At 41.4% G+C, this 22,937-nt stretch overlaps 1 protein-coding gene and 1 long non-coding RNA gene across 2 annotated transcripts in view; both read left to right on the top strand.

The window, feature by feature from the left end:
- Positions 1 to 22,937, top strand: part of LOC111189666 (NLR family CARD domain-containing protein 3-like) — a 273,888-nt gene that overhangs the window by 1,567 nt on the left and 249,384 nt on the right. The window contains exon 2 of the mRNA XM_049472968.1: positions 10,564 to 10,655. Coding sequence (XP_049328925.1) covers positions 10,606 to 10,655 — 50 coding nt within the window. The 5' untranslated portion in view covers positions 10,564 to 10,605. The remainder of the gene's footprint in view (positions 1 to 10,563; positions 10,656 to 22,937) is intronic.
- Positions 11,749 to 16,772, top strand: LOC125789928 (uncharacterized). Its single transcript, XR_007429947.1, has 3 exons — positions 11,749 to 11,782; positions 15,904 to 16,020; positions 16,601 to 16,772. It is a non-coding gene; the product is annotated as an uncharacterized LOC125789928 (long non-coding RNA).

Genomic DNA, 22,937 nt, shown 5'->3' with positions numbered 1-22,937 from the left:
CTTTATGAATTCATGCGATGCAACTCTGTCTTAAAAACATTTGACATTGTCTTATTTTTATTCAGGGTGGGCATTTATTTTGTTACTGTTACTTTTATACTTTTTTACACTTACTTTAGTCATGCTTAAATTGCGAATCTTACTTATAATTTAGCAGTTTTAAAATCTGTTATTTCACTTGTTTAAGTGCTTTTTAAAACATGTTAAACCACAGCATAGAGGCTACAAATTCAAACTACTATGCAGCCTTTCAACACAGCTTTAGCCTAAATATCTAAAATGCTATGATGTAGCCTAAAATGGACGCTTGCTGCTCATCCAACACTTCTCAGTCTTGACCGTTTGCTACTTTATATCAGAATAAGAGGGCATGACTACAAGATTTTGGGAAGTATGCAAATACTGATTAATATTGGGACTAATCAATCGCCATTTCTCATCATTCTCATGTAATAGAGCTAACGTTACCTCATCACCTCAAAGTCCCTGTGTTATCCTAACTTTACAAAGGTCACCTGTTTAAGTGCTACACTTTCCCGCTCTGTCTGTTCCTCGGTTTCTGTCACAAGCCTGCTCTCCCTGTCTGCTGCTGCAGAGGACACGGAGCTACAGCAGCGAACATGTCTGTGATTTTTACACATTTTGTAGCAGTTTTCCGGTCCCGCTTTCTGCCGCTTCTGTTTCTCCTTACTTCCTCTCCTCTCACATACGCGCTCAAAACTGAACGTAGTGGGAGTTCCGTGGACCACGCGGAAAGAGAGTGGGGCTGCTCTTGTCCTATGTCCTTATTTGTTCAGTCCACTGTCTATATTGAAGATGTGCCAATGGGCCGGTCTCTTAGAAAAAAAAATCTAAACAGCATTGGCACCTGTCGGCCCACCAGGAAAATGCCCGGTTTAGTTTAGAAAAATATGACTGTTTTTTGTTAATATTGAAAAATATTTTTAAGTAGAAAATCTTTAGCCCACTCATAAAATATAGATAGAAAATCACTTGTAGTCTTTAGAGCAGGGGTCGGCAGTTAGTTTTGGCCGCGGGCCAGGTGTTTTCCAAGCCATTACTTGGCGGGCCACAAAAAAATGAACCCAGGAAAGCAAAAAATAAATAAACAAACACACTGCTCCTCACGCGGTGCATTTATAGTATCGCTGCTCCGGCTACTGCAGGGAAAAAACGCCTTATAAGGAGATAGGAGCCTGAGAACGGGTGGAAACGCCCAGCGCCAGAGAGAGACGGGAAGGAGTAAAAAACTAAAGTTCGCCAGAGAAGCGTTTTTTTTTTTTGTCATTTTAGTTCAAACAACCTCACGGGCCAGATGTTTCACTCTTGCGGGCCACACCTAGCCCGCGGGCCGCCTATTGCCGACCTCTGCTTTAGAGACACACCTGATGAACATACTAAAAAAGTTTTTTCTGTAACAAGTTTATATGAAAAATACATATAAAAAATCAGTCTTTAGAGACACACCTGATGAACTTACTACAAGTTTTAGATAAAAAAAAAATGTCCCAGTTGATTTTTTAATGATTTTTTTTACTGTAATAAATTGTTACTGTAACACGCTCATATGAAGTATAGATATTTTACTATTTTTTTTTTTAGGAATTCTTTACTTTCTTTACTTAAATTCCTACTGTAACACATCCATATGAAGTATATATATATATATATCATATGTAATCGTTAGAGACACTCCTGATGAACAAACTACAGTTAGTGTACCTACAGTTAGTGTTTTATCCTTTAGATTTACATATCATTTTCAAAGGTTTAATTTCCTGGGTGAAATCTGATCTTCTTAACATTTCAGTAATTAAGACTGGCAGTTCTTCTTTAACTTCACACTTTATGTTAGTCAGTTTGAGGTAAATTACCCATTCTGATTTTTAGCCACTAAGTTTCATCCTAGTAGGAGAATAGACACATGGCAGATAATAAATCTTTTTTTTATTTACTCTTCTGAACATTTAAAACCTATATTTTTGAGATATGTTTTAAAAAAGGTCTATCACAGATGTTTTTTTTTTTTTTTGTGTGGCATATGCTACATAAGAATCTCCAGTTTATGTGATAGCTAAACCTACTCTCCAGATTTGGTCTTTTAATAACTTTAAAATGAGTTATATCATAGAGAAATACGAGGAGCGGGGGTGAAGTGGGTGGTATTGATTCAACACCCTGACCTCACTAATGCTCTTCTTACCCCAATCATACCCAGGGGTCCCAATACTTCTGAACATATAGTGTAAATTATATTTATATTCACTATGTGGTTAAAATGTATTTGTGCTATTGATTGTAACCTGTTGTATATAATTAACTTGTTTAATAAATTAAGCTTAATCTTGTTTGTGACTCAAACATAAAGTCATCAGTAAATTGATGATAATTTGATGATGACGTTTGATTAGTTTGTGTCTTTATTGCATTTAAGAATTAGGGAAACATTTCACAACCAGTTTTGTCCTAGTCACGGACAAGGGAAAGAATATGTAAGGAATTTTATTAAAAGTTGAGAACACACAAGGCCCCACATTCCAGTACATGTGTAAAGTTTTGTTGTGTTTTATTTGGCGGTGTGTCCATTAAAACACAGGAGGATAAAAAGACTGATACAGTTTTTCAGTATTTTTTACTGTGATGCAGAACAGAATCAGAATCAGATGCATGGATGGATAATGACTGATGCATGGATGAGGAAAGGATGGATGATGATGGAGTATGGTTTGGATGGATATATGGACGAAGGAAGGAAGGTGATGGATGAATGGATGGATAAACAACTCATTTTTTTCAAAACAATAACACATTTTTACTGCTCCAGAGCCATGTACAATCAATTACAGTGCAGCCACTTTTAAATAATAATAAATATAATTATATCACAGAAACAGCATTACTGTCGTTCTGTCCCAGCAGACATTATGTTTGTTATTTTTATAATATTTACTACTTAAGTGTAAAATGTCTGAATTATTGGCAACATATTGTCTACTAGTGATTGAGTAACATTTTCTTTATACCGGCGTTTATAAAATACATGTTTTTTTAATAAAATATATAAAAATAGTTATTTATTTTCTTTAAACACAACCACTCATTGTTTCTCCTCTATCTCTGCCCCTTTCCTGGACCACAGTGCTGTACAGTGTGGAAATTAGAGCGGAAGAGAGAGAAAGAAATCACAAGGCAATTAAAAATATGTTAAAGAGGAGAGAAGAGAGTTCAGAAAAGAACAGAAAAGTAATTTCTTTTTTATTGATAATTATGTTAAAATTTAATGTTCTTGATTGGGATATTAAACGGTTAAAATAACTAATGAAACACTGTTGTTACAGTATTATTAATGACTTTATGATAAAAAGCAAAACTGCTAACAAACATCTCAGAACCGTTATCCTGCTCTGTAGCTCCGCCCACCCTGTGAGATTTTGGATGGATAGAGGGGGAATGGAGAGAGAGATGTGACGCAGTGAAGGAGAAAGGGAAAGTAAGTCTCGTCTCCTCCATTAGAAACAGGACAGAAGTCTGGATTCACTCGGTAAGTTCAGAACTAAAGAACAGAACTTAGTCAGAACCGGTTCTCAGGGTTCCTCAGATCCAGAACCGGTTCTTTAAACTCAGCTCAGTGTCTGATTCCACTGGAAGAACCAGGATCAGCATGGAGATCTGAACCGGGCCTGGATCAGACCTGGACCTGGATAAAGAACAGTCTGTTCTAACAGTTCAGTAATGCTGTAAACTGAAGAGAAATGCGCAGATATAGAGTGATATTTATTGATCACACTCACAGTGTAGTTTATGTATATTTAAAGCGCACTACTGATTAATGTGGGCTTTGATCTGTTGGGTAGTTAAAAAATATAGTTTCGGCCGTAATCTCGTTATTTCACATGAATCCGCCCCTGTTTTTTTAGTTTGGTAAAGTTAGTTTGATATTCGACCTTCAGCGGATGTTCGCGTTTCGGCCGTTCTCTTGCTCAAATACAACCTCCTAAACTCTCCCAAATAACATCCTCCAAACGACAGAGGACCAGAGAACAAACTACAAACGTTAGATTTTCTCTAAACACCCAATTTGCTATAATGAACCCCGCCTACGCGATGCGGGGAGGGGAACTGTGATGATGTTGCTTGGGGTACAGTTCAGAACAGCTTGAGACGGTTCTCAAGCCAGGTCCCCCCCGCAGCTAGGAGTAATTAAGATGAGTGATGAAGATGAGAGTGAAGATGAGAGTGAAGATTAGGGTGGTGATGGGGTGGAGGCGGGTGCGAGGTCGAAAGTCACGTAGGTGAGCACCTGGAAGGTATATATATATAGGACCAGGGGGAGGAGCACGGGAAATTGAGGCGTGGTTCATATCCCAAAATTTTGTTAATACTGTGGCGTCTGTGTGTGTGTGCGTGTGTGGCTGCTGTGTGCCTGTGTGTGCCTGTCTCTGTGTGCCCGCCTCTGTGTGTATGTGTCTGTGTGTGCCAGGCTACGTGGTTGGTCCCTCCCCCGTTGCCTAGGTTATGGGGAGGGGCCATGCAGATGAGTGCCAGTTAGGGCACTCACCGTAATGTAGTTTAGTGGGAGGTTTAGGGACCTGGGTGTGTTTGTGTGTGTGCGGGCAGTTGGGTTTCGCTCTCCTAGCCTTGTTAAAGGCTGTAAGCGAGTGGCAAGCCAGTTCAATAAAGAGCTTTGAGTACTTGTCATGAGTCTCACGGGTCCTCCTTCCTCTTCCACGCCACATTTGGTGTCAGAAGCGGCCCTGCTGGATGATATGGAGGAGCTGGCAGGGGAAATCGAACGGCTGAAGAGGATAACGGCGGACCAGCGGACGAGAGGCAAGACTCGCCAGCGGAGCGGACCCAGACCTGACGGCGCCAGCAGGCTGTCCGAAGGTCGAGCCCGCGGAGCGGATGGCGCGAGGACGGCGGCACCGGCTCACGGAGTGGACGGCGCGATGACGTCAGCGCCGGCTCGCGGAGCGGATGGCGTGGAGACGGCGGCGCTGGCTCCCAGAATGGACGGCGCGCTGACGGCGAGCTTGACGGCTCATCCCCGCCTGGCATGCTATGACGGCAGCGCTGACTGGACGGCCTTCGAAGCTCAGCTGGAGATCGTGGCGGGCCGTGCGGGCTGGACGGATGCTGAGACGGCGGCCAACCTCTGTCTGGCGCTGCAGGGAGACGCACTGAGGGTGCTGATCGAGCTCCCCGCGGAGTGCCGCTGCGAGCTGTCTGACTTGACGCGGGCGCTGAGAACCCGTTTCAGCCGTCAACCTTCCGAGGCGGCCGCCAAAATGCTGGTGGCGGACCGGCGCCGGCAGCGGGGAGAGACTTTGGGCGTGCTGGCATCTGAGATGGCTCTGCTAACCCGCCAAGCTTATCCGGCATTCCCGCGAGCGGCTCAGAGGAGTCTCGCGCTGGATAATTTCCTGCGCGCCCTGGAGCCAGGCGAGCTGCGCAAGCATGTGAGACTGGCCGACCCGCAGACCCTGGAGGCCGCGGTGGAGGTGGCTGAGCGGTCCGAACTCATCCTGTCCAGCCATCCGGGACCGTGGGGGGCGTCGCCCGGAGCCCATGATCCACCGAGATGGTGGCGGAGCCGGCCTGATGCGCAACTGGAGTGCTGGCATTGCGGGGGGCGTGGCCACAAGCGAGCGCAGAGCGGCCGGCCGGGAAACGGAGCTGGGACCACCAAGTGAGGGTTACGGTGGCCCCAGGGATTCTAGGATTACCCTCGGGACCTGATCACGGAGCTGTCGGACCCGGCGGCTATTTTCTGAAGTGCACGCTGAATGGAGTAACGGTGGACGCGCTGGTGGACACGGGCTCGTCAGTCTCGCTGATAAAGCCTGAGCTCGCGATGGATGTGGCAGGCGAGTTTGGGATGGACTGCAGCCGGCGCATCGCTCTCTCTTCGGCCACCGGAGATCCTATCGCTCTCCTGGGATTAACGGAGCTGACTGTTGATGTTGGCAAGGGCCCCTTTCAGCAGGAGTTCTGGGTCGGGCACATCAACGACCCGTGCATTCTGGGCAAGGACCTGCTCGCACGCGTTGGAGCCGTTATTGACTGTGCACGGGGCTCGGTGCTGGTGACTGGACTCCCCGTAGAGAAATGCGACGAGTGCGGGGTAAGTGAACCTGGGGGCGGCAATGTGTGTGATTCGGTGCACGTTACGGTCGAGGGTCCGTTAGATGAGGGGTTAATTATCGATCCGATTGAAGAGATGCTGGAGCGCAGTTGTGTGGGCTTATCAGAGCCCCAACAACTGCGCTTACGCGACCTGATTGAGCGTTTTCGCGCTAGCTTCGCTGTGTCTGAGCGCGAGTGTACTAGGACTAGCCTCGCGTTTCATTCTATAAACACAGGCGACGCCCAGCCCATCAGGCTGAGACCGCACCGTCTGGCATTTGCGAAACGCGTGGCGGCTGAGCAGTTAGTCCGTGATATGGCGAGTGCGGGCGTTATTGAGCCTTCGAGCAGCCCGTGGTCGGCCCCGGTGGTCCTTGCAAAAAAGAAGGACGGGAACTGGCGTTTTTGCGTTGATTATCGCCGACTTAACGCCGTCACGAAGCTCGACTCTTATCCGCTCCCCAGGATCGACGATACGCTAGATCAGCTATCGGGCTCAGCCTGGTTCAGCTCGCTAGATTTGAGGAGCGGGTATTGGCAGGTGCCCCTAGCTGAAGGGGATAGGGAGAAAACCGCTTTTTCGCTCGGCTCGGCTCTATGGCATTTCACGGTGCTACCGTTTGGGTTGTGTAACTCGCCGGCTACTTTCGAGTGTCTTATGGAGCGTGTGTTAAGCGGGATCCCGCGTTCGTGCTGCGTTGTTTACCTGGATGACGTCATGGCGCACGGGACCGACTTCGACTCCGCGCTCTCTCACCTCGAGGTGGTGCTCGGCGCGATTCAGGCGGCTAACCTGAAGCTCAACCCGGCGAAGTGTAACTTGCTGAGGCAGCGCGTGAATTTTCTGGGCCATGTAGTTAGCGGTGCTGGTGTGGAAACCGACCCTAAAAAGACGGAGGCTGTCCGTGACTGGCCTGTCCCACGTAACGCGAAAATGGTTCGTAGTTTTGTGGGGCTCGCGTCGTATTACAGGCGGTTTATCAGGGGGTTCGCGGACGTGGCGGCACCGCTTCACAATTTAACTAGACCGGGTGTGACATTCCGTTGGTCTGACGAGGCGGAGCGAGCGTTCGGGGAGCTAAAAAGCCGTCTATGCAATGCTCCCGTTCTTGCGTATCCGAATATGTCGGGAAGCTTCATTGTGGATACGGATGCGAGCGACCGTGGCCTCGGAGCGGTTCTATCACAGGTTCAGGACGGCTCGGAGCGCGTAATAGCATACTATAGTCGCCGCCTAGACAAGGCGGAGCGTAACTATTGCGTGACGTGCCGGGAGCTACTCGCGGTGGTCGAGGGCCTTAAGCATTTCCGACCGTATGTGTATGGGGTCCCGTTTCTGCTGCGCACCGACCACGCCTCGCTTCAGTGGCTCATGCGTTTCCGCGAGCCCGAGGGCCAGCTCGCGCGCTGGATATCTAGAATCCAGGAGTTTAGCTTCGAGGTTGTGCACCGACCGGGCCGTAGCCATGGTAACGCGGACGCTTTGTCGCGCCGGCCGTGTGTGGCCGTGGACTGTAAGCATTGCGCTCGTGCGGAGGAGAAATCCGCTGAGACTGCTCATTGCGCTGCAGTCTCAGCGGATGTGACCGGCGGTGTAGTGGTGGCGCAGGTGTCCGTGGAACAGATACGAGATGCGCAACGGGCGGATCGCGACTTAATGTGGGCCGTACACGCGCTCGAGGCGAATGTCACGCCGTCGTGGGAGGAGGTGGTGCCGTTGGGTCCGGTCGCTAAAGCGCTACGCTCCAACTGGGCTAGCTTTAGCTTGTCTGATGGCGTGCTGTGTCATGTCTGGGAGGATCCGGCGAACGGGCAGCGCGTGTTTCGGGTGGTGATACCGCGGGCGCTTAGGGATTTGGTCCTACGGGGAGTCCATGGGTCGCCTGGGGCTGGGCACTTTGGCGTTACCAAAACCCTGAAGCGCCTGAGACAACGCTTTTATTGGCCTGGGTGCAGGACTGATGTGGAGCTATTCGTGCACTGCTGTGACGTGTGCGCCGCCAAGAAAGGCCCCGCGAGGGCGCCCCGCGCCCCACTTCACCCCTATCAGTGCGGCGGCCCGATGGAGCGGGTGGCCGTGGATGTGTTGGGCCCCTTCCCGGTGACGGACTCTGGGAACCGCTATGTCTTAGTGGCGATGGATTACTTTACAAAGTGGCCGGAGGCCTACGCGGTGCCGGACCAAGGGGCGGTCACTACTGCAGATGTCCTGGTGCGGGAGTTCTTCTGTCGATTCGGGGTTCCGGAGGAGCTGCATAGCGACCAGGGGAGGAACTTCGAGTCGGAGGTCATGGCGGAGGTCTGCCGCATCTTGGGCATCCACAAGACCAGGACGACGCCCCTTCATCCGCAGAGTGACGGGCTGGTGGAGCGGTTTAACCGCACGCTGGCAGCGCAGTTGGCCATGGTGTCGAGCAAAGGCCAGCGCGACTGGGACAAACATCTACCGGTCGTGCTGCTGGCCTGCCGCTCGGCCGTGCAGGAGACGACAGGATTCACGCCGGCTCTGCTTATGTTTGGTCGCGAGCTGCGGACGCCGGTGGCTCTGGCCTTCGGGGCGCCTCCTGACGGGGGTGAGGACGCTAAGGACACGCCCGCTTTCGTTTCGGACCTTCTGTCTTCACTGGACTTTGCGCACGGGCTCGCACGCTCGAACCAGTCAGCTGCCGGACAGAAGCAGAAGCGCGCGTATGATACGCGCTGCTTCGGGAACCCGTTGGAGGCGGGGGCGAGGGTGTGGCTGTACAACCCTCAACGAAAAAAAGGACTGTGCCCGAAACTTCAGTCGGCCTGGGTGGGTTCGTGCCGGGTGCTGTCCAGGCTGGGGGAGGTTGTGTATAGGATCCGGTGGGGCAGACGCACTATGATTGTGCACCGGGACAGGCTGGCCCCATATAGGCCGAAGCTGCTGGACACTGGGGACGGCGGTGCGGTACCCGCCGGCCCTGCACCCGGGCCTGACCCGAAATCTGGCTCTTCGGAGCCGCTGGCGGGTGGCGCTTTGCCCGGCCCCTCCAGGCTGCCGCGGGTGAGGAGGCCGCCCGCCCACCTTCGGGACTTTGTTTGTGATTAATTGTAAAAAAAAAAAAAAAAAAAAAAAAAATGTTTTGTTGTTCATGGGGTTATTGTTGGGTTTGTGGGGTCGCCGGGACGGCTGACCCTTGAGGGGGGGGCTATGTGGCGTCTGTGTGTGTGTGCGTGTGTGGCTGCTGTGTGCCTGTGTGTGCCTGTCTCTGTGTGCCCGCCTCTGTGTGTATGTGTCTGTGTGTGCCAGGCTACGTGGTTGGTCCCTCCCCCGTTGCCTAGGTTATGGGGAGGGGCCATGCAGATGAGTGCCAGTTAGGGCACTCACCATAATGTAGTTTAGTGGGAGGTTTAGGGACCTGGGTGTGTTTGTGTGTGTGCGGGCAGTTGGGTTTCGCTCTCCTAGCCTTGTTAAAGGCTGTAAGCGAGTGGCAAGCCAGTTCAATAAAGAGCTTTGAGTACTTGTCATGAGTCTCACGGGTCCTCCTTCCTCTTCCACGCCACAATACTTAACAACACCTTTTCCGTTTCTCCGAGGATATTTACTGAAAACAGCAGGAATCACTGCAGCGGCGCTGAAGATCCTAAGGGACCGTTTGTAAAGTACTGACCCTCATTTAAAACGAAAACATTCACAGCTCATTTTAATGCAGTAAATTGCTACTGTAACACGCAAATATAAAAAAAATACAAATTGAAATCACTTGTAGTCTTTAGAGACACACCTAATTAACATACTACAATTTTTAGTTTAGAAAAATATGACTCGGTTGTTTTTTTCTTAATATGTTCATGTAAAAAATTGCTACTGTAGCACACACATATGAAATATAGGTAAAACATAATCTTTAGTGACACACCTGATGAATATTCTACAACTTTTAGTTTAGAAAAATATGACCTGGTTGATATTTTGTATGTGTAAAGTTTTGTTGGCTCATCAACTTGGTAACACATCCATATGAAATATAGATAAATATATCTTGTAATCTTTAGAGAAACACCTGTTGAATGTACTACAATTGTTTTGTATTGAAGCATTTCACAATCGATTTTTTATGAAGTTTTTAACTGTAAAATATTGCTACTGAAACAAGCATATATGAAACATAGATATAAAATCAAGTGTAGTCTTTAGAGATGCACTTGATGAACATTTTAAACTTTTAGTTTAGTTTAGTTTAGTTTAGAGTTGATTTTTTAGTTTATGTGTAAAGTTTTGTTGGGTTTCATTTGGCTGTAGTGATGGTGTGTCCAATTAAAGCAGAGGAGGATGAACAGACTTCAATTGATGCAGTTTATTCACAGTATATTTTACAATGATTCCGAGCAGATATTAGAATTAGATGCATGGATGATGGATAATACTTAATGCACCTTATGAATTTATTCTAATGGCTGATCTGTTCACAGGGGGTCGGCAGTGTTCAGCTGTGTTTGAATGAAGAAGAGTAAATGATGGATCTTCAGAACATCAGCAGTGGAGCAGGACCCCCTGTCCTAAAGTGAGTCAATTAAGATAAGACATCATTTATTTATGAAATAGTTTTTGTATTTTAATGAGATGCAAATTCAAAACACAATGCAAACTCTCAAATGCAACTCATATTCAGAAAGTGATATAAATATTGAAATATGGTGCAAATTCATAAAAGTGATGCAAATTCAGAAATATTATTATATGTGTGATAATGACCTTGTGGAAATAAGTTTTCAATTTGGTTACAATTTTACAGTTATAGATCACGCTATGAACACAATACAGTCTGCTCTGATTATGTATGTATTTTAGTAAAAAAAAAAAATACATACAAAAAAAGCAATTATAAAGTAAAGTAGGTGTGGGTATCACCCTAGAGCAGTTAGCTTTAGCGTCTGTGGAACTACAGCTTCCTCTGGTTCCTGTGTACGGCCAGGAGAAACAACTACCAGGGAGAATAAAGGTGACACAGTTAACACAGTCCACTGATTTATTTATGTACTGCAGCCAATTAATACAATAAAACTGAAGTTCTTTATCAAAGGGTGCAGCAGGGAGACGAGGAGGCAGACGTAAATGCAAGTTATAATTTATTAGACAAGAAATAAAACAAAAACTTACAACATAGAACACAGATTACACTCTGACTGAAAACAAAAACAACCTGACCAACAGGAGAGTGTCTATGAAGAGTGACCCATCCATGGGGGGTTCCTGATCTTTATTAAAGCTGTGTTGTGTTTTAGGGGTTTACTGTGTAAATGTTGGAGTTTCACTGTGTTTAATGTTAACAGAACTGAAACCCAGAGAGGAGCTTCTCCAGAGCCCAGCTGTGTGTCGCTGAAGAGTGACCGGTCCATGGGGGAACCTCCTTATTTCAGCAGTGAAGGAGGAAGCTCTGGGTCTCGGTACATCACTGCACTAACTACTGTTCAGTTCTGAGAGTCAATTATTGAATATGATCTTTATTAAAGATGTGCTGTGTGTTGGAGTTTCACTGTGTAAATGCTGGAGTTTCACTGTGTTTAATGTTAACAGAACTGAAACCCAGAGAGCAGCATCTACAGAGCCCAGCTGTGTGTCTCTGAAGAGTGACCGGTCCATGGGGGAATCTCCTGATTTCAGCAGTGAAGCTGTAACTTCTGAACCAAAGTGAGTAAAACTTTAAAGCCTCAGAGATTTTAATATAAATTACCTTTATAATGCATTCTCTTCACTGATTCCCCCAAAGAACAATGTTCTAAATCCCTAAATGAGCTCACAGAGAGAAAACTATGCCAGATGCGGTGTATGAAGAGCCTACGCACTTTCTATCTTGCTGTATATCAGAAAATTATTGCAAAATGAATGAGAATTAATTTACATTCATAACATTTAAGGTATTTAGCAGACGCTCTTATCCAGAGCGACTTACAACAGAAAGAATGGAACTTAATGGCTAAAAACACAAATTAAAAATATCCTATCCACTTGCATAGAACATTCCTTAAATTTAGTAGAATTATGTATTTTGCTAAAAAGTAAAAAAAAAAAAATGTACCTGTATGTTTCAGCTTTGAGTCTATAATTTTAATGGTAGGTTTATTTTAATAGATAGAGACAGAGTATCCATGATTGGGAGAAGGCTTAGGAGGAAGTGTTGGTCAGATGAAAACAAAATTAAGCTCTTGGGCATGAACTTGACTCACTGAACTTGACTCACTCCATTCCCTCTGTCAAACAGGGAGGGCAACAAAGAGTTTCGCTTGAGGATCAATTACTTATTTAATCTATTTTATTCAAATTAAATATCTTTTATCTGCGCTCGAAAAGAAGCGGTGGATGGCTTCACATGTATCAGAGGAGGCATGTGTTAGTCTTTACCCTCCTGGTGTGTTGGGGCATTACCAGTGATAGGGGGAGTCCTAATAAGTGGGTTGGGTAATTGGCCGTGTAAATTGGGGAGAAAATGAGAAAAATTAGAAAAAAAACCTGCTTACAAAATCAGCAGGGCATCAAATAATTACTTTCCCTGCTGTGCATCCAGGGTTCTATTACAATACATTATTACAATAGTAATTACTTTTTAATAATTACAAGAAACATTTTGATCAATCACTCTGGAAAACTATGCAGTTTTATTCCTAAATACATTCACACTGTTGTCAATATAATGTTAATTTTAGAACAAATTAAACATTGACACAGTGGTTCAAAACTTGTATTTAACAGTAAAATAATTACAGAATACATACAGTCATGGCCAAAAGTGTTGGCACTAAAATGAAGTATTTCTCCCAGAAAATTATTGCAGTTACACGTTTTGTTATACACATGTTTATTTATTTTGTGTGTATTGGAACAACACAAAAAAACAGAGGAAAAAAGGCAAATTTGACATAATTTTACACAAAACTCCAAAAATGGGCCAGACAAAATTATTGGGACTCTCAACTTAATATTTGGTTGCACACCCTTTGGAAAAAATACCTGAAATCAATCGCTTCCCATAACCATCAACAAGCTTCTTACACCTCTCAACTGGAGTTTTGGACCACTCTTCTTTTGCAAACTGCTCCAAGTCTCTCATATTTGAAGTGTGCTTCTTCCAACAGCAATTTTAAGATCTCTTCACATGTGTTCAATGGGATTTAGATCCGCACTCATTGCTGGACACTTCAGAACTCTCCAGCACTTTGTTTCCATCCATTTCTGGCTGCTTTTTAAAGTATGTTTGGGTCATTGTCCTCCTGGAAGACCCATGACCTATGACGCAAACCCAGCTTTCTGACACTGGGCCGTACAAAGCAAAATCTTTTGGTATATAAATGATATCTGTAAAGTGTTGAAATTGCTAAAATTTGCATTATTTGCTGATGATACTAATCTATACTGCTCTGAGAAATGTTTGGAACAGCTACTGAATACGATGGAAAGGGAACTGACAGTCTTAAAGAAATGGTTTGTAAAAGAAAATTCATAATATTTGGTAAAAGACAAATTAGAAATACAGTTAAAATTAAGATTGATGTTGTTAATCATAGATGTCAATCATAAATTATGCTGGCAACAATTAAAATTATTGCAATACTATATAAAACTAAAGATATATTGAATCAAAATTAACTTTATATCCTGTATTGTTCCTTCATTGTTCCATACATGAGCTATTGTGTGGAGCAGTGGGGAAACACATATAAAACCAACACTAAACCTTTAAATCTTCATATTACAAAAGAAAGCTATAAGAATTATAAGTTAAAAAAAACATACTATGAACCAACCAACAAATGATTTATTAATCTACATATTTTAAAATTCAGTGATATAATCAACCTTTAAACTGCACTGTTAATGTACAAAGCACAAAACCATTTGCTTCCTATCTGTATCCAGAAGCTGTTTGAAATTAAAGAGAGTAAATATGAACTTAGAGGAGTAGGTGTGTGTTTAAAAAAAACTAAAGTAAGAACTGATTTAAAGAAATAGATGTATATCTGTTAAAGGGGTTCGGTTATGGAATAAATGTTAAAAAGGTTTAAGAATGTGTAAAACACTTTGTAAATTTAAAAGAATGTTTAAAGATAAGATGATAAGCTCTTATAAATATGAGGAATTAACTACTATTAATGATGGGAGGCTCTGATATGTGGATTAACACTAACTTACTCCTGTATTATTTATGTGTATGATTTGACATTATTATTAGACTACACCTTTTCGGTCATTGTCAGGTTTGAAACTGAGAATTTTTTATTACTAATTCTCATTATTATTATTATTATTATTATTATTATTATTATTATTATTATTATTATTATTATTATTATTATATATTCTTTTCTTTACTTCTTTTTCGTGGGTGAAAGAATGTGTGTAGTATAAAAGGGTTTAACTTTGATGAACCAAAATAAACTAGACTAAACTAAAAAAAAGATTCTGTGAATTTGGAGAAATCTCTGCAAGTAAACTGCAGAAAACCAACATTAAACACCCGTGACCTTCGACCCCTCTGGCGGCACTGCATTAAAAACTAACATCATTCTGGAAGGGATATTAAAGTTTTTTCCCAAATGTTTAAACGCATTTCTAGAAACTTGGCTCAGTTTCTCAAAACTCTAAACACAAACTAAAAAGTATTAACTGCTTTGTTGAAACTCCAGAAATCTCTATCAAAACTGATTCCTTCCACCAAAACAACAAACACAGCTTTTTATATACTTGTCTCTTACAGAGCATCAAATAAACACTGACAAGATCAATTCAGAGCACTGTTATCAGAAGTATTTGGTTGTGTTTTTGACTTCATGAGGCCACTGTACAAATTTAAATACATACAAGTCCATGGAAATATGTTGTCTTTCTGTTCTTTATATTTAGTAGGACCCCCCCCTTATAGCATTACAGTACTGCATGTATATGCAGCACAAATTTAAGCCATTTTTACTGTATGTAGTTTGTTGCAAAACTGTAATTTTCACTTATAAAAGTACAATGAGAAAAATAAAAAACATGTTCACATAAATAGAGGTAACAAAAATGTATTTATAATTTATGTATTTGAAGGTCAGTGATTCTTAGGTGACAAAGGTGTAAATGATGCAATTTGTGTTGCTGTGATTTAGAATGATATTTGAGTGAGAACATGTGGAATTGTGCTTAGAGTTTAGCAGTTCGGAGTCACAATGTTACACATGAGCTTTATGTTTTTGAACTTGTGTGCATAGTTCCACATTTTGCATGTGATCAGGGGGTGTAATCACCACACGGGCTCAGGAACACTTCAGAAAACCATTAGTTGAACTTCCTGAACTAAAATTTCCACACATAGGGTCCTCAGTTCCCGAGCGCTTATTGAGTTTTTAAAGGGAAGGTGATTTAACACAGTGGTAAAAACCATACCAACTTCTTTAGAACGTGTTGTAGACGATCAGATTCAAAATGAGTGAATATTTGCACAAAACAGTAAAGTTTATCTTGTTTGAACATTAAATATTTTGTCTTTGTAATGAATTCAATTCAATATAAATTGAAAAGGATTTGCAAATTGACGTATTCTTTTTTAATTTATGTTTTAAACAACGTCTCAACTTAATTTTTCTAAATCGTCTTTGAGATGTTCCTGAAAGTCTCTCAGAATGTGAGAAACATGATTTAGAAATTAAAGCTTGAGAGGTTGTTCAAGTTCAACTTCCCAATTATAAACTCATTTACCATCGAAATCACATGAATGTAGAATCACACCAACATGCTGGAAAGGCTGTAGATGGTGTCTGATACTGGTTGTGTTTTAGACTGGATCAGGATAAGAGATCAGACTCACCTGAACCCAGCTGTGTCTCCATGAAGAGTGACCAGTCAATGGGCAGAATAATAAACTTCAGAGAGGACAACAGTTCTGCTGATCTCAGGTAAGGATGACGTGACTCTGGAGAATAAGATGAAAAGACACTTCTATGTTTTCTCTGAATTCTACAACTATAACTTCTCTACTAAAACACACTTTAGAGAAAACAATTCTACTAATACAAATTCTAACAAATAGAATCAGTCTGTGTGTGGAGGTGTTTGGTTTTGTACACCTGTGGTAATGGAAGTGATTGGAACCTGAGTTTAATGATTTGATTGGGTGAATGAATACTTTGGGCAGTGTAGTGTATAATCATCACTCTGACTGAGCTCTAGAGATCCTGTGTGCAGATGGGAGAAACTTTCAGCAGATAAACCATCACTGCAGCTCTCCAGCTATCTGATCTTTATGGAGGAAACAAAAACCTCACCTCTGTAAAAAACACATCTGGATTTTACAAAAAAACACCAGACTGTGAGAAACATGATTCTCTGATCTGATAAAATCAAGAATTAACTTTTTGGTGAGCGTGAAGGTTGGTGGAGTGTTGCAGTGGTGGTTGATCTTCTGGAACTTTCTTTCTGTAGATATATTCACAATCACCATTTAGTAACATATGTTAATGTTATGTTTTCTGACAGAGTCCAGAAGGAGACTCCAGAAATCAGCAGGAGAAATATGGACTTCATATTAAAGGTGTGTAGGTGTGACTAATGCCAGAGCACATGTGAACACTGTAAAATGTGATTTAAACTTTAAATATGAAGTGATAAATATAATTATTCATTTTAATAAACATATTTTCAGATTACATACAACATATTACTGTTTAGTAAACTTAGGATAATAAACATTAAATTATCAAATAAGAATAAATCTGTATTTTTTACTCTGCTTAGATTTAATTAGTGCTGCTTTTATTATTGTAGCATAAATAAAAAATAATTTAATAATCATATTTAGCAGTAGTTTCAGTTTGGCCACTTAGATCTTTAATAGTCATTAAGAAATAATAGCTGAGCTGCAGAGGTTTACTCATCATACTCAATAAAATACAGCGAGATGTTAACAGTAAATGTGTTTATAGATTTAGTGAGACTGTGTTTGTCTATAATTGTGATTTACATAATGATTAATTCACATCAGTAATGTCACACATTAATTAATGATAAAGACCATTTATTAGTGATCAGTGCAGAAATAAGATAAGAGTGATTCATTATCCCACACTTTCAGCACTCTTGATCACCTCCGCAGCGCGAGCAGCGTCACATTATTATGTTCTCCTCTTTTTTCTTAACAGGCTTTTTGCCACTCTGCCTCTTTCCCATGGCTCTTGGCGTCTTGTCAGTTTTCATTACGGAGGCTTTCCACTGTCCATGCTTTTCATCCTGCTCTGTGTCGCTTCTCTTGCTTGACAAATCTGCACGGCTTTCTCAAGCGTCAGATCAGATTCCCAGTGTAGCCTCTCTCTCAGTCTCTGTCACGCACACCCATCACTATTCTGTCGCGTATGAGCGAATCAGTGAGGTCTCCGAAGTTGCACGTTTGGCTCTTTAGTAGGGGTGGGCAATATTATATCGTATACAATATATCGTGACACTGAAATATCATGATATTAAAAATCCATATCGTGATAATAGGGCTGTTCTGTCTTAAAAGTAGTCTATTATTTACTGTGAAGCTTTAGGTGTATTTATTGTATAATTGTTTTAGTTTGCAGTTTATATGCATGCACTAAATATTCTGCAATATTATTTGCTGCATTATATTATTTTATGCTATATTATTTATTTTGCCACATTATGATTATACTGTTATACTATTATACTATATTCCTGAAATTAATTAATTAATTTTCTGTTTTCCTATATCGCCAAGTATATCGTTATCACAAAAATACCCTGAAATATCGTGATATTATTTTAGAGCCATATCACCACCCCTACTCTTTAGTTTCAAGTTCATGACAAACTATTCCACAGTTTCTGACTCTGTCTGTGTCCTGTTGTTGAAAACATATCTTTCATATGACTCGTTTTTCTTGGGAGTACAGAACAGTTCAACTCTCTCCATTACCAGTGCATAGTTCTTCAGTTGAGCTTCTGTTAGCTGCATGCTATCGAAGACATCCAGGGCATCGTTACCCGCTGTAGTCAGAAACAGCTCTACCCTTCGTCTGTCGTCTATTCCGTCAGCCCCTATCACCGTCAGATATAGGGTAAACCGATGTTTGAACCTTTTCCATTGTTCCTCTACGTTCCCTGTCAACTTTAGTTCAGTTGTTGGCTTCAAAAACTGCTCCATTGCCAGGCTCACAGCTATTTTAGTTAGCTAAGCTAACTAGCAAGAGAGCTTTTCTCGGACTTGCCTTCAACGTTCTCCAGCGTCTCCTGCTCGTCTGTGTGCACATCGAGCTGAAGTTCGAAAACTGCTGGTACCATGTTATATTTTGTGCTCCTAAAAGAAATGCATGAAGAGCTATTGATAATGGAAGTGTGTTCTTTATTGGAGACTCACAGCAACAACGTCTAACGTCTCCCAAAACCACACATACGCGTTCGTCACGTGATACGCAGATCACATCAATGGCATAAATCACAATAACGTGTTAGTTACCTGTAATTAGGTTTGGTGTTTGGTTGACATGACGTGGCCTTTTTTTGGTCCAGTGTGTCAAATATATGTAAAGTATAGACGAATATGTCAAAAAAGTGCTGTTTTATATGAACTTAAAGAGCATTTATGGGATTAACATTACATTTTTTCACAATTTTTAGTCAAATCAGAAAAAGCTCATATGGTGTGACTGTCCCGTATCACATTTCACAAAGTTTGATTTTGAATAAAAACAAGGAAATTAATTTATTTTCTGTTTAATCAGTCATATATTAATAACCCAGATGTCTACTTGTGGATCTGATTGGCCAAAAGTTCGGGCATAATATTTTGAAGCCCCCATTCACTAAAACATTTTGTCACAAAAATAAATATCATATGGTGTGACGCCATACTCCTTTTTTAAAATGGGCTTTTGTTTGGAGACCTTTGGGGACTGGGGGTCCTCCTTCTTTCAGGAGGAAGAACAACACCTCAGAAGGACCCTGAAAGTTACAGGGTGAATTATCAGTCTTTATTCTTTTAGAAAAATCAAGTACATTTATCACTCATGCTTCAGTTCTCTTTTGCACTGTCATATGGTGTGACTAATTTTACACAATAATACCCAAATTAAATTACTGTTCAGTCAGTATTACCTTTAAACTATATTGTTATATTGCATAGACTGTGTATAGCTGGACAGAGCATCGTCTCTCAAAAGTGAAGACACCACAGGTCGGGCGCCCCCTGCTGTTCGGCTGCAGAAAGCTGTGTAACCCCACCCATTCCCATAGGTTTCAATGGCAAAACAGACAGATTTTAATCATGTTTTTTTCTAATATACTGTAATTCTACCTCCATTATTTAAATGCAGCAGCTAGTGTAACCTCTGCTTATATTGTCACATTTTTATATCCCCACAGAATTTGTTTTTTAAAACGTTATTCAGCTCTATTCAAAAAAGGTGTGGTTATTGTAAAAGGGCTGGTTATGGGCGGGACCAATAACAGACCGTCAGCTCCGCTCCGCCCCGCGGAGGCAGCCCTCAGGGGCGGGGTTATTCAAATGAGTAGGCTGCTCTCCACAGTCTTTCTCCCTCCTCTGGTCTCTACTGCGCTCTACAGGCTCAGGTTTCAGGATCGCCAACATGGCGGAAGATTTTGGCTTCATTTTCATTGAATGTATGGGAACGGAGACACGGCGTCCATCTTTTTTTACAGTCTCTGTTATATTGTAGTTAGCATGGTTTTATGATGTTAGCTTAAAGCTGCATTGCTTAATGTCATGATAAGTACATGAAACGTCATATGGTGTGACAGGGTTATGAATATTTTGTCACATTATATGATATGAACTGCATTTAAATACATAAATAATGCTATTAGATACATATGTTATATCTAATAGTTAAGATTTTTTTATATTTCTTTTATTTAACATTTTTATAGTATATTATTCACAAATCTAATATTTCTACAGCAACACTCACTCATGCATGCAGATTCACTCACTTACTCAGACTCAGTTACTCCTGAACACAAAAGAAAAAGTTCAGTCTGACCCAGAGTCAGTTCACTGTAGCACATCTGAAAATCCAGCTTCAGCACAAAACCAGGAAAGATATTATAAACACATGGTTCTTCTGTTTGTTTCTTTAAGTAGAAGCCAAATGTTTCACAATGTTTATTGGCACACTGTTTTTATTAATACATCATCACCTTTCTGATCCATCATTGTTTTGCTCATTCTCATATATAAAAAATATGCATTAAATATAAAAAGGTTCAATGATTTCCTAAAGATTGTTAGAATTCCTGTAGCTAACATTCGGCAGATTAAAATAAAAAGTGCAACATCTAATGAATACAGTAAGTGGATTAGTTAATGTCTTATAAACATTCTTTACTATGTTGAGTAGATTTCACTTTTCCTTCAACAATTTTGTGATTCTGCTGTAACTGAAAATGATTTCAGTCAGTAAACAAACCAAGTTTGTTTGTTTGCTAAATGCAGCTAATACAGATTTTTGCATACAGATAGGTGTGAGCTGTGATTCATCATATGGTGTGACACCATGTCATATGGTGTGACATTCAGAATAAAAAAAAATAAGGATTTGGGGTATTTATAATAAACTGCTTAGGTTACAAGAATTTTGGTACTTTTATAAAAAGATATTCACAAATTAAATTGAAGTATGTTGAAAGAATTTGATTAAATGTGTTCCTATGTGTGTAGATAATGAAAAATAATGCAAAAGGTAACATATTTGCACATGAACAATGCTATATTTTAAATAATAATAACAAAAAATCAGGATAAATTGACTTAATTGCTGAGCCATCTGGCTTTTAACATATAGACACTTGTGTTTGTAGCTAATTTGTGTTTTAAAGCATATACATATATGATCCGAAAAATTCATCTGCAAGTGTCTTTGTGTTATTGTGCAGAGTTTAAAATTAATTAAAAAAAATAAAATAAAAAATTAATGTAAATGTTACTTGAATCTGTATGTTGTTACTTAATTTTTTTTTATATTTTTTATATAAAAGGTCTTTATTTAGTGCCGTTTTCTCAGAATCCATGGAGTCCCAGGGTGGTTGTACTTGTATTTGTTTTGTTTATTTAGGATATAATATTTGTATATTGGAAGCCCAATGTCTGCTCTTAATAATAAAAAGTTAGGTTCACTGTAAAATGGTGTAACAGTATTATTATGCTAGTATATTATTACTGTGGCACATTGTCTTTACGCTCCTTTGGGAGCCTAGAAGCAGTGGTGCTTTAAAACGACAATATATTGTCCTGGAAATGTTGTTATTGTGACAGGCCTAGGTATTAGTCATAGTCTTATGCCTCTGTTTAAAGGCCATTTATTTATATATTTTTCTTTATTTTTTATTTTTAACTGCATGCTTGTAAATATCCTGCACAAAAAAAATGGTGACAGGATCAAAGAAAATAAAATCAGTTTAATCTGCCTTTCTTTTGTTTTTATCTGGTGCTTCAGATCATTTGCCCAACACTACAGTAATAAAGATTGGCCTTTCATACTGTTTTTTTTTTTTGGTAGTTTATCACAAACTATCCTCTGTTCTTGTCTTACTACCATTCCTTACCATGTGTTTAATCAGGAACTGGAGCACAAAGTCATCTCTCTGGTAAAGAACCAGCTGAAGAGGTTTGTGAAGATGCTGAAGAATCTGGATTACCCAGCATGCTCTGGGAGAGAGGAGGAGGACGAGGAGGATCAGAGTGGTGTCAGAGAGGGAGCGCTGAAGATCACACTGCACGTCCTGAGAAACATGAACCAGACAGACCTCGCTAACAAACTGCAGACCAGTGAGAGTCATGTGATTTCTCATTATGTAAATTAATTTAGAATTTAAAGAGAAGAGAATTTAAGAGATAATGGAGAGCTATAGATAATGTAGAAACAGGTTCTGAGTTATGAGTGTGAGTAGGTGATGGTATATGTTAAGTGTTAATGTTAAAGAGATAATGGAGAGCTATAGATAATATAGAAACAGGTTCTGAGTTATGAGTGTGAGTAGGTGATGGTATATGTTCAGTGTTAATGTTAAAGAGATAATGAAGCACTATAGCTAATAGAAAGAGCAGGCTACACATACAGATAAACATTATTATAAAAAACGTATCCAAAAGCTTGTGTAAAGAGAAATGTTTTGAGCAGATCCTTTAATTCCTATAAGATTTTCAAACCTATCGGTTAGAACTGATCGTGTCAAATGCAGCACTACGATCTAGAGTACAAGAATGGCAGTGCTGCTTGTGACACTCTGTGGCACCATGGGCTACACCTGAAACTGCTGAGGACTATCCCGGACCGGCATATAGTGAGGTTCATCATGGAGATGCTTGCGAACCGTAGCTTAATTGTCCTGACCAGGGAAGGCCAGACCAGCAGGCTCTGAAGGCTGAGGAATGGTGTCCCACAAGGCTTCGTCCTCTTGCCAATGTTGTTAAACATCTATATTCACGACCTGCCAGAAACAAAATCTACCAAGTAAGTCTATGTGGACAATTTGGCAATCATGCTACGACACCCAACATGGAAGGTGATGGAAGGGTCTCAACCAAGACATGGGCATCCTGGCAGACTACCTCCAAAAGTGGCATCTGCAGCTTAGTGTGCGTAAGACAGTGTCCGCAGCATACCATCTCAACAATCGGGAAGCAAGAAGGGAACTGGGTGTGTATATTGGCAATAGGCCTGGACAATATTTCGATATCGGTATTTATCGCGATAAGAAATGTTTCAATAACGGTGATATCATTTTTGTGACATATCGATATGTATTATTTACAGACAGGCGTTTTTTAGCGGCGTCAGTTCACTGCAGCCCTGAACAT

The sequence above is a fragment of the Astyanax mexicanus genome, unplaced genomic scaffold (assembly GCF_023375975.1).
Source record: "Astyanax mexicanus isolate ESR-SI-001 unplaced genomic scaffold, AstMex3_surface scaffold_32, whole genome shotgun sequence".
In the NCBI taxonomy this organism is placed as follows: Eukaryota; Metazoa; Chordata; class Actinopteri; order Characiformes; family Acestrorhamphidae; genus Astyanax; species Astyanax mexicanus.
The sequence above is the reverse complement of the archived record's forward strand: the minus strand, read 5'-3'. Positions and strand labels throughout refer to the sequence as shown.